Raw genomic sequence first — 12,894 nt, forward strand, 5'->3', positions numbered from 1 at the left:
TTCCTTCAAATTAAACAAATTTGATATCTTAAAAGTAAGTGTAAGTAAATAAATAATAGAGAATGTCCAACTCCTTTGCTAAGGTATACCAGTAATTTAGAATAAGAGTTTAACGGATAAAATAAAATAAGCAATAGTTACTATTTCATGTATATACTAGTACAGGGGTCCCTAACCCTGGGCCATTGACTGATATGGTGTCTCCTAAGGTACAGGGCCACACAGCCGGAGATGAGTACCAGCAAGGGAGGGAAGCTGAGCTCCACTTCCTGTCAGATCAGTGCATTAGATTTTCATGGGAGCATGAACCTTATTGTAAACTGTTTACATAAGGGATCTAGGTTGTGCGCTCCCTATGAGAATTTAATGATAAATGTAATGTGCTTGAATCATCCCAAAAAATGGTCTCCACTAAACCAGTCGCTGGTACCGAAAAGGTTGTGGAACCATGGCCTAGTGTACAGTTCTCATGTTTTGAAGGAAAAAGAAACCAAGCAATAGAAATAAGTGGTATGATAAATTGACACTTGAAAAACACATAGTTAAGGGGAAAAATGTTTAAGAAGGTAGTGAGTTTTGAATCATTAATACTCTTAAAACTAGTGTCTAAAGTGAACATTTTAATTATGGCGTTTTTCAGTTGTAAAAATAGATCATTAAGAATCACTTATAATCTTGCCCCTAGGATAGGTATTTTGGATATATTCTTAATTATGTAACCAAATGCCTAATAATGTGTCACCAATATTGTAGATTTCTGTTGCCACCTAAAATTCTGCATTATATGCCTGATTCTGCAATAAGCTAGCTAATATCCCCTTTGAAAAATGTAAGGCTTTAACCATTCCTTTATTACTGAATACTTATTTTTAATGTTTAATATTTTGACTAATGTTAATATGTGTATCTTTCTACATAGAATATTTTGATTCCATTTTAAATGAGTAAATTGTATATTTCCCCTAGTTCTGTAGTTTATTAATTTATCCTGAGAGACTAGAGTTATTTTATTTACATTCAGGTTTTGTGTATGTGTGTTTTGTGTGTATATGTATGTGTGTGCATTTGTAACATGATTTGTTCTTCATGTAGTTTTTTTTTTTTTTTTTGAGACAGAGTCTCACCTGTCATCCAGGCTGGAGTGCAATAGCGTGATCTCGACTCACGGCAACCTCCGCCTCCTGGGTTCAAGCAATTCTTTTGTCTCAGCCTCCTGAGTAGCTGGGATTACAGGCACCCACCACCATGCCCAGCTGATTTTTTATACCTTTAGTAGAGACGGGGGTTTCACCATGTTGGCTGGGTTGGTTTCGAACTCCTGACCTCATGATCCATCCACCTCAGCATCCCAAAGTGCTGGGATTACAGGCGTGAGCCACCATGCCCAGCCCATTTAGTAATTTTTTAGTGTTTTAATGTCTTTGAGAAAATTGACTTTTTTTTTTTTTTTTTTCCTGAGATGGAGTCTCGCTCTGTCACACAGGCTGGAGGGCAGTGGCACAATCTTGACTCTCTGCAACCTCTACCTCCCACATTCGACTGATTCTTCTGCCTCAGCCTCCCAAATAATGGATTACAGGTGCATGCCATCACATCCGGTTAATTTTAGTAGAGACACGGTTTCACCATGTTGGCCAGGCTGGTCTTGAACTCCTGGCTTCAAGTGATCCACCCGCCTTGGCCTCCCAAAGTGCTGGGATTACAGGTGTTAGTCACCATGCCCGGCCGAAAATTGAGTTTTTGATCCTCAGTTTATATATTGCTTCTTTTTTTTTAATTTTTATTTTTGAGACAGAATCTTGCTCTGCTGTCTAGGCTAGAGCGCAATGGTGCAATCTTGGCTCACTGCGACCTCTGCCTCCTGGGTTCCAGTAATTCTCCTCCCTTACCCTTCTGAGTAGCTGGGACTACAGGTATGCACCACCACACCTGCTAATTTTTGTATTTTTAGTAGTGATGGGGTTTCACCATGTTGGCCACACTGGTCTCGAATTGCTGACCTCAGGTGATCTGCCTACTTCAGCCTCCCAAAATGCTGGGATTACCGCACGAGCTACCATGCCTGATTTAAATATTGCTTCTTATAGCATATTTCTTCACTGATTTCTTCCCTTGCTTGTACCTGAGTGTTCTGATTTACTGTTTTGTTTTTTGTTTGTTTGTTTGTTTGTTTTTGGCAAGCATCCTATCCAAGTTAATGGCTTTTTTTATGTGTTCAGTAATATAAGTTGACTATGTTACTTCAGAATTTCGAGCATATTCAAATCAGTTATTCCTCTACCCACAGCCACAGGACAGAATCAATGCTTTTGAACACTTATACTCCCTCACAGGTAGAAAAATTTGGGGTGGAGTAACTCTGGAAGACTAAGCATCTTTACTAAGAGTCTAAGCCCTCTAAGGAAGGCCGTGTAAATCAGCTAGGAGGGGGACTTAAACTTTGTGTTAGTCTCAACATTTAAATTGAACAGAAATTGTTTATATCAGAAGATGTGATATTTTTAAGAGACAAGTGCAAGGCTTTTTTGGTTTTGTTTTGGGTTACTCTTCAACTGAGCAGATTAGAGATTGTTAGAAAGATTAGATAAGTTGCAGACAAATGCAAAAGCTCCCTTTCCTTTGTACAACTGAGTAAATATAATTAGTATTAGGGGTATAGAAACCTTAAGAGAGTCCTAAGCAATTTTTCATGGCCTCACAGATGTTCACAAAAGTAGTCAAAGTCTCTTCTTATCAGCAAGAAGTGCGAAGAATTGCCTGAGAGTGAAAAGTCAACAGATTTGCAAGAGCTTTAGAACACCAAGGTCATAAGTACCTACAACTGGGAACACTGAGCGATTCAGTGGATGTCAGCACGGATGCCGAAGGCTATACATGATAATTACAGCTCAGCAGATGCCACCCCACATGAATACTAATGATCAGAAGCCAGATACCCATGACTATAAGCCCCTAGGTTTGAGGTGATCACTGAGAGAGGAAAGAGAAGAAACAACAACCTGAAATTATTTGTTTCCCACTGAAATGCCTGAAATCTCTGAAATACACTAAACTTTTGCTTTTGGCCCTCAGCTGGAATTGGGTCTAGAAGTATATAGAAAGTTGAATTAATGAAAAAATAAGGGAATAGTATTTTTTATACACCACTCTATGTGGTCTGATAACTAATAATGATAATTTTAATAACAACACAATTAAAGAGCTACTACTAATAATACTTTGGGGATTTCAGTTTATGAAACACCTCTCAATGTATGACTTTTTGTTAATCTAGTTTTATTCACTGAAGTATTTCCTATTAAGAATGTGCCAGGAAGCACTGGCAAGAAAGGAATGGGTACAATGTGTGTAAAAGGTGTTCCTGACAATTTAGAAGACTAGAGGTTAAGAGAGACGTGAAGGCCAAATTTAGAGAAGTGAAAGCCAACTTTTCATACCTGAATGTCTTTATTTATCCTCGCAAGGATGATACACACAGGGGTGTATGTTAGATTCAAGAGGTTTAATTTCAGAGTTGCAGAGTATGCTGCTGATCATTTGCCAGAGTGTAGCCTGGGAAGGCCTTAAGACCAGTGCAAAAATAGGTTAATACAAACAAGGAAGAAAGGTGGTAACAGGAGGTGAAATGGGTGTTTCTAGCACTTCTGTTTCTCCATGGCCCAAATCAAGTATTCTAAATACATTCTTGGATACTCATGTAGAAGGTCAGAAGGAAGGTGAAAAATAGAAATTGATCAGGAATGATATTTCCAGAAAAAGATTATAGTAGTTATATAAAATCATATTTTTAATTTTTGAGTTAGAATATGTAAATTACAAGGACATTCATTTATCAAAATGATAAAGAGCTGTAACTTTTGAGTGACTTTAATCTTTTCTGTTAGTCAACAGTGTTTATCAAATATTTTTATTTTCCCTCCCTCAGGTTTCAAGTGCACTCCCCTAACCCTTGTCATTAGGTGCTTGCAATACAGGTCGGCCTTCATCTGTGGAAGGAAATTGTAGGTATTGCTGTAGATTAGAGAGATTCAAGAGTCAATGTTGAGTATAGGACTTTGAGAATGGTGGAGTGAAAACCTCTGTGAAACTGTTCCTTTATGAAAGCAATGAAATGCTAGAAAAAAAACTGTCAAAATAAGCTTTTCAAAAACCTGGAAATTAGTCAAATGTTTGCAACAATATACATTTATTCAACAAAAATAGTAGAGCCTAGGTAAGAAAAGCAGAGTTTGTAGCATTTTTATATTGACTTGTTTTAATCTTCCTTTTTCCAATTATGTGATAGCCTTGAATCACAGCAGCTATGAAAACCAGCAGGCTTGTAGCCACTGGAGGAGACAGCTGGTGAGGAACTCCTCACAAAGCTCCGCTCCCAGAAGATACCACAATGTGACTTGTCTACCAACTCCATGGAAAAACCCCATTCACAGGGCATTGTTGTTATTTGACCCTGGGAAGGAGGGAAGAGCTTATTTCCAGAGTTCCCATATTGTGTTATTCAAAATGTTTGGTTTTCAACAAAAATTATGAGACATGCAAAGAAACAGCAAAGGTATCCCATATACAGGAATGAAAAATGCAGTTAACAGCAAATGATATCCTGAGGGCATTCAAATGCTAAACTTAGCAGACAAAGATTTTAAATCAACTATTATGATTAGAATAAAGTAAATAAAGGAAACCAAATCCAAAGAGTTCAAGAAAATCATGACAACATACAACTTTTGCCTATCAGCAAACGTTTTTTAGAAAGATTTGAAGCATTTACAGAAATAGTTGAACAATTATGAGATGACAAGTGAGATAAATTAGTAGATATTTCTGTGGCGATACACGGCAGGGAATATAGACTTTACAGAATCAGAGGAAACTATGACTGTATTAGGCCATTCTTGCGTTGCCATAAATAAATACCTGAGACTGGATAATTTATAAAGAAAAGGGGTTTAATTGGCTCACAGTTGTGCAGGCTTTATAGGAAGCCTGGTGCTGGCATCTGCTCAGCTGCTAGGGAAGCTTCAGAAAGGTTACAATCATCGTGGAAGATGAAAGGTCAATAGGCATGTCACAGGGTGAAAGCAGGAGCAAGCGAAAATGTAGTGGGGGGAGGTGCCACACACTCTTAAATGACCAGATGTCATGTGAACTCAGAAGGAAAGCTCACTTATCACTGAGAGCATGGCCCAAGCCATTTGTGAGGAATCCACGCCCAGGATCCAAACACCTCATGGGGATGACATTTCAACATGAGATTTGGGCAGGGACAAATATCCAAACTACATCAATGGCAATGGAGTCTCAACACATACAGAATGAGAGAAAGTGCCACAAAATTAAAAAGCGACAAACAGAGATTCTGGAATTGAAAAGTAAGTAACTAAAATTGAAAAACAAAACAAAACAAAACAAAACAAAAAAACTACTAGTGGAGTTCAACAACAGATTTGAGCTGCCAAAAGGAAGATTCAGTAAGCTCGAAGATACATCTTCACTGATTATCTAGTCAGAAGAATAGAAAGAAAAACAATACAAAATGTGAATACAGCCTCAGAGACCTGTGGGCTACCATCCACTGTACCAGCACAAAGATAAAGGGAATCCCAGAAGAATAGGAGAGAAAAAGAGCAGAGAATATTTAAAGAAAGAATGGCTCAAAACCTCCCAACCTGAGGGAAAATGTTAATCTACTCAGAAGAAGTCAACGAACTCTGAGTAGTAGAAACACAAAAAGCTCCACACCTAAAAACATCACAGTCAGTGTTCAAATTAGAAGAAACAGAATACTGGAAGCAGTGAGAGAAAATAATTTATGCTGTGAAATGAATGCTCACAAAAATGGAATGAATTTTCATAACATATTTGAAGTGCTAAAGGAAATAAATGAAAAAGAGAATAAAAAATGAATACGAAAAAACAATTAGTTCTTTAGAAAGATCAACAAAATAGAAAATTTTACCTAGGCTAACTAAGAAAAAACAAAGAGAAGACTCAAATGACTAAAATGATTAATGAAAGAGAGGACATCTCTACTGATACTGCAGAAATAAAAAAGATGATACAGGAATCCTGTCATAAACTGTATGCTAACAATGATGTAACTTAGAATTAAGGGAAACATTTCTAGAAATAAACAAATTGCCAAAATTGACTCAAGAATAAAAATGAACTCCAAAGTCACCTATAACAAAGACTAAATTGCTAGGTAAAGAACACTTCTCACAAAGCAAATGCCAGTCCTAGATGGTTTCACTGGTAATTTCTGCCAAACTCTTAAGGAACTAAAAACAATTCTTCACAAAATCTTTCAAAAAATAGAAAAGGGAGAAACACATCCCAACTCGTTCTATGAAGCTAGCCTGATACCAAAACCAAATAAAGGGATCACAGGAAAACAAAACTACAAACCAATGTCCCTTATGAATGTTGATGCAAATATTCTCAACAAAATAGTAGCAAACTAAATCTAGCAACATATAAAAAACATTCCATCAGGACCAAATTGCATTTATTCCAGTAATGCAAGATCACTCTAATATCTAATAATCAACAAATGTAATATACCATATTATTAGAATAAAAAAAACCCCATGATTTTCTTTATTAGCATGAAAAAATTGACAAAATCCAACACCCATTCATGATGAAAAAAGTACTCAACATAATAAGAACAGAAGAGAACTTCTTTAATCTAATAAACAGCATCAGTGGAACTCACAGCTAACCTGAAAAAAGACTAAATGATTTCTCTCGAATATCAGGAAAAGACAAAGATACCTACTCTGGCCACTTTTATATAACATTATAGTGAACATTCTAGTTAAGATAGTCATTCATGAGAAAGAAATAAAAGTCATCAGATTGGAAAAGAAAACTAAAACTATCTCTGTTTGCAAATGATACGATCTTGCATATAGAAAATCCGAAGGAATCTAGTGGATTCAATTTAAATAATAAATACATTCAGCAATGTTTCAGGATACAAGATCAATATACAAATATCAAATCTACACACCATCAATGAAAAATCCAAAAATGAAATGTAGAAAAGAAAACCATTTAGAATACCCTCAAAGACCTAAAATACTTAGAAATGAATTTAAGAAAAAACGTGCAAGACTTGTACACTAATAAAACATTGTTGAAGCTAAAGATGGTCTAAGTAAATGAAAAGATATGTTCAGAGATTGAAAACCTTAATTTAAAAAATTATTTATTTATTGTTTGAGATGGAGTCTCATTGTGTCGCCCAGGCTGTAGTGCAGTGACACAATCTTGGCTCACAGCAACCCCTGTCTCCCAGGTTCAAGCCATTCTCCTGCCTTAGCCTCCTGAGTAGCTGGGTTTACAGGAGCCTGCCACCACACCTAGCTAGCTTTTGTATTTTTAATAGAGAAGGGGAAAAAACTTAATATTGGTAACAGATATCCCACATAGTTTGTTTGACAGAAGTTCAGTGTTTAAAATACAAAATATACATCATCTTGAAAATGAAATAACAAATATATGTAGGCAAATATATAGGCCAAGAGAAGCTGGAATATGCAAACCCTGTAGCTGACAAGATAAAATTGAAGGAAAAATTTCAAAAGGAATAAAGACAGACTTTATGTACTGGTAAAAGCAATGATTGTTTTCATCAAATAACATCAGTTTAAAATATGTTAACACAGTGACTGAATTCTGGGGAGCAACAGATAAATCCATAATTGCAGTATTAACCCAGATACCTCAGAAATATATAGACCAAATTGATAGAAAACATATAATACAAGGAAAGATACAGAGGATTAGAATAATAACCAGTAATAAGTTATAATGTAGATTGTGGTTAAAAACATTTTTAGGAACTCAGAAGAGGTGGAGAGAGAGAATGTGGAACAGCAAGTATCAGAATAGCTGATAAAACAACAAGCCCAAATGCAAGTAATAGTCAAGTCTTTAATCACTAACTGTGAAGGAATAAGCAAGAATCTCAAACTGGAGGTAGCACTGACCTCATGTTAAATCCACCGTGCCCCGTGAGCATATGCACCAATTACGGGTCAGGTAGATTATTACTAACGTAATGGCTATCTCACTGTTGAGGAAGCTCTGAGCAAAGACTTTTGCAGTTTTATAGACCTGGGGGTTGGGGTGAGGTCTGGGGAAAGGTTAGAAGTGGAAAATGCCTGAGTGCTGAATGAGTCTGAATGCAGAAAAGTGTCTTCAAGATCCTCCAACAAGGAGAATTCCAAATGGAGGGCCTGGACTAGGAATGCAGATGAGCATGAGAGCATGGCTGGCCAGGGAGCTGAGTTTTTGAATGCAACTCCCTTCAGAGACTGCAGTGCACTGGCCCTGTAGCCAGTCTGGTGTGGGGAGGGCAGCTTTCCCTCAGGAGGCCTGCCAGCTAAAGCCTTTATAATGGCTTGTGGTTGTACCTGAAAAATCACAAAAAATTTTTGACCATGGGCTGAAACTCTTGAACATACAATTCAAGGCCAAACTGAACCCTGCCACTTAGTTCTGTCACTGACTAGACATGAGACCTTGAGCAAGTTATTTAACAATTCTATGCATGAGTTTTTCTATTTGTTGAATGGCAATACGCTTGGTAAAGGAAGTATACTGATATATTTTATCTACAGAAAGAATATCAGACACATAGTGTTATAAATTTGTTAGCACTTGTTTAGATGTATACATAGGCACAAACACACATGTGTCCATGCATATATATATTATGAATATATCTGATGTACATATATATTATTATACATTTTTATTGTATATGTGTTTTTATATATACACTCTTACACAAACAAATGATTTCTGTACCCAACAAATGCACATATACATTCTTTCAGATTTAAATGAAATATTTACAAAATTTGGCCGTTTGATATGCTGCACTTCATCTCTGTGTCAGTTCACTTCCCATTGGCTAGAATTCAGTCACATGGTGCAAACAGAATGATTTTGAAGTGCATTCTAGCTGTGTAACTAGAGATAGAAGGAACCCATTTTTGAACAGCTAGCATCTCTTCTGTAGTCTGCCTCTTTCTAGTTACCAACTACTATGCATACCTTTTTTCAACACATACATTTACTCTTTCACCAAAAGAAAAAATAGAAAATTTCACTAGTTACGCGTTTCAAAGTCCAGAATTTTAGAGGACATACCCTCCTCCCCATCAAGAATGAGTATGTATATTTCTGGTCTGCTAACATAAAAACCAGAAAGATGGTTATTTGTTGCTATCCTCTTACACGATACACAATAGCAGAGCCAGGAATAGGCTATTACAATAAAAACTCATACTAAGAAAAAAGGAAGAAATGGAAACATTATAGCCATTGATTGAGAGCAACACTGCTGTTTCGCTGGGCTAGTATTATAAAAACCTCCACCCTAACAGTACTGGAAGTTTTAAAAATTAGATCTTAGATCTGTTTTTTGGGAGGAACACCTGGCTCCACTATCTGGGAGGTTTTCTCTTATCTTTTGACCTGGTGGACAAACGTAAGAACACTGGAGATTATGTTCCCTTTGAAGGGTGAGGAGTGTGGCACAATTTCTTTTGGTTTGAGAGTTCAATAAGCCAAAACTGTTTTTAGAGCATAATATTAGGTATTTCAGTGGTATAGATGCTTCAAAAACATAACAGAATTTTTATCTATTTGTTTTCAGTATCTTCTATGAGGCAGCAACCAAAGCCAAGGTTATGTTGTAGACGTTGTTTTTAAGTCGTTTATTATTTCTGTGCTTATTCCTTGTGCCCATCTCTCTCTTCATGGAGGCTACCTTAAGGCCTTCTAAAAAAGTAGGCTTGGATGAGGAGGCCAAACTTTTCATCAGACCTTTGCCATAGGGTTAAGCGCCTTTATTTACTGAGATGACTTTCAAGTCCTTTCTTGCTACATGGGATGAGGAAGTACTGGGCTTTTTATAACCATGTCCCACTTTTCTAGAGCCTCTCTATTCCCTTTCTTTTATACTTGAAAACTGATCAACCTGAATCAGTTAATAATATATTGCTACAAACAAGCAGCACTAAGCAAACAAAACACAATAACGTTCTGGCTCTTTCCAGCTACTTTCTATGAAGTAGCAAGTTTTCGAGGCACTTGATCTGCCTTATAAATTATTGCAGGCAACTAATAAATGTATTACCACTAAAATAAACAAAAAAAGAAAACCCTCTATCTTTACAGCCTGTGATAGTATTTCCTTGCCACCTCCTGTTTGGCTGCTAAGTCAATGGCACATATTTTAGGTTTTGGTTATGATATCATGCCATTTCTAATACGAATTATTTGTTATTGCATCTGAAGAACAAATTTGTAAATGACATTGTGTAGGGAGCCAGTTTTCTCAAAACTATTTCTCAAGACTGTATACTAAGCTAGTATTTTTAAACTTATTTTTTGCTACAACCCAAAACAAAAAACACAATTTATATCATTCAATAAACAGATACAGACATAAACCTGTATGCATACACATGGATACCAGATGGGCCAACACTATGTCATATCTAAACTGGGACTATTACTGTCAAACCCATATGTGTGGTATGGGTATCTGAAATTCCCTTTATGAGGCTAAATTGATTTTTCACATGAATTTTTAAAAATTTGCTTGAAAACTGCTGAGTATTTTGTATTTTGGTATTTTTAGTAGAGACAGGGTTTCACCATGTTGGCCAGGATGGTCTTGATCTCCTGACCTCTTGATCCACCTGCCTCAGCCTCCCAAAGTGCTGGGATTACAGGCGTGAGCCACCACGCCCAGCTAACTGCTGAGTATTTTGAAATGGTATTTATGACAGCTAGGTTAGTCCTTTGAGACATTAGATTGATAGGAATTTTATATCCTGATTTAGTGTTACATTTATTAAAGAGTTTTAATGATTAAAAATAAATAATAAATACCATGTATTATATGATAATCATGTTTCATTTAAAAGTACATATGTATCTTTTCACTTATGATTTATCCCCTTTAGTGTTAAAGTATATTTCCATTTGATCTAACTTTAATAGTACTTAAAAGAATTAAGAATAAACAGTGAAAACAACATTAATCTTTTTAATATCTGAAAGAGGTCTTTATTATTATAATAATAACTACTGATAAGAGATGCAACTTTACAATCGGAGTACTGAGTTTTCTTTTTAAAAAGAATGATAAAGGCATTGTGTAATTTCCTAAAGTTTAAAGTACTGTGAAAGTGCATCTTAATGTTGGAAGGGTAACAAATCCTGAAGTTGATTAGTAAGACAAAATATAATAGCATCACAGTTCTTTTTTAAAAACCCCTAACTACAAAGAAAATACAAATTTGGAAATTTAAAAAATAAGAATCTGTTTGTTTCTTTGCATTTCTGCCATACTCTCTGAATTTGTAATTTTTTTTTTTTTTTTTTTTTTGAGGCCCATTCACAGGACGCCATATGAACATAAAACTGTGTGGAAGTACCTGAAAACAATTCCAAATTTAACCTCTCAGCTAAATGATAAGCATCTGAAAACACTTAGTAAGACCGTCTTTTCCGAAACCTGGTTGAAAGGCAGCACAGGTAATAGACTAATGTGGGAAAAATTTGGCGAGATAAAATGCAGGCCACTATTTTGAGTTCTTTATCATTATTATGCTTAAAATTTCACTTGACAATTTCAGTTGACGTGGTAAAAATACACTATTTGGGTGTATTTCATTTGTAAGTTTATAAGTAGTGAAATGAATAACATCTCACATTTTAGTACATAGAGTTTAAGATATACACTAGTGTTTCTCTGCCTGGAGAATGAATCAGAATTACTCAGTGATCACATTGAGACCCATATTGTTAGGTTTAAACATCAGAATTTCTGGTTCAGTAGGTATAGGATGAGGCCTCAATTTCGTTTATAATACCTCAGGTAATGCCACTAGTGCAGGAACCACACTTTTGGAACCAATATCTGAGATACACATTTAGTAACAATATAGTGTTGATTTTCATAGGTGAGACAGCAGACGATCAATATGATTATTTGACTGAGTCAGGTACTAATCCAGATACAGGGAAAAAAGCCTCTCTGGATAGATTTTCATTTCCCAATTTTAGTTTTTGGTCCCTTCACGAAGGACTTAGTGGATATATTAATAGACTTGTTATATTTTAATTATGGGGGTAGGCATATAATTTAATACATTCTTTGTGTCAGAAGCATCCCTTTTTGTTCCTCAGAAAAACAAACGAAGGAAGATATTGCTATTATTATTCTCCACAGATGAGGACCCCTGAGGCACAACACAAATATCACACAGAGTATTCTTGCTTAGAATCGAGTTTCAAACACACTTCAACCAATTCTAAACTTGTTCTCTGTGTATTATGTCACTGTTAGTACAAACTGGTTTATGAAGATCATGACATTTAAAACCTAACTGGAATTTTAAAGAATATATGTCTATTGAAATAATTTACATATTTCCAGCATTTTCCCTCAATGATCTTCTCTCATAATTAGTTCTATTTAATCTGTGATCAAGCAATGAAAAATAAATCAAAGGAATTTTAAAGGGGATGAAATAATTTTGAAAGGGAATAAAGGACAAACATTCAACATCACTTTGCCATTAGATTGAGGATAGTAATTAAAAATGAATTTGTTTTATAAATCACTGAAAACATATTTATAATGGTAAAAAATATGGGAACAACCTAAATGTCCTTGAATAGAAGATTGGCTACACATATTTTGATATATGTATTCTATAGAATTCTAAACAGTGATTAAAAAGAATGAGCTAGATTTATATATATTGTTATAGAAACATTAAAGACAGTAAATAGAATAATTGCAAATTATATTAACACATTTATGAAAAAGTCTAAATTTATACACACACACACATATATACA

At 35.5% G+C, this 12,894-nt stretch overlaps 1 protein-coding gene across 1 annotated transcript in view; it reads left to right on the forward strand.

Moving 5' to 3' along the window:
• CNBD1 (cyclic nucleotide binding domain containing 1) overlaps positions 1 to 12,894 on the forward strand; it is a 517,073-nt gene that overhangs the window by 337,389 nt on the left and 166,790 nt on the right. The window contains exon 5 of the mRNA XM_011998293.1: positions 11,417 to 11,562. Coding sequence (XP_011853683.1) covers positions 11,417 to 11,562 — 146 coding nt within the window. The remainder of the gene's footprint in view (positions 1 to 11,416; positions 11,563 to 12,894) is intronic.

Source organism: Mandrillus leucophaeus, unplaced genomic scaffold (assembly GCF_000951045.1).
Source record: "Mandrillus leucophaeus isolate KB7577 unplaced genomic scaffold, Mleu.le_1.0 Scaffold1155, whole genome shotgun sequence".
NCBI lineage: Eukaryota > Metazoa > Chordata > Mammalia > Primates > Cercopithecidae > Mandrillus > Mandrillus leucophaeus.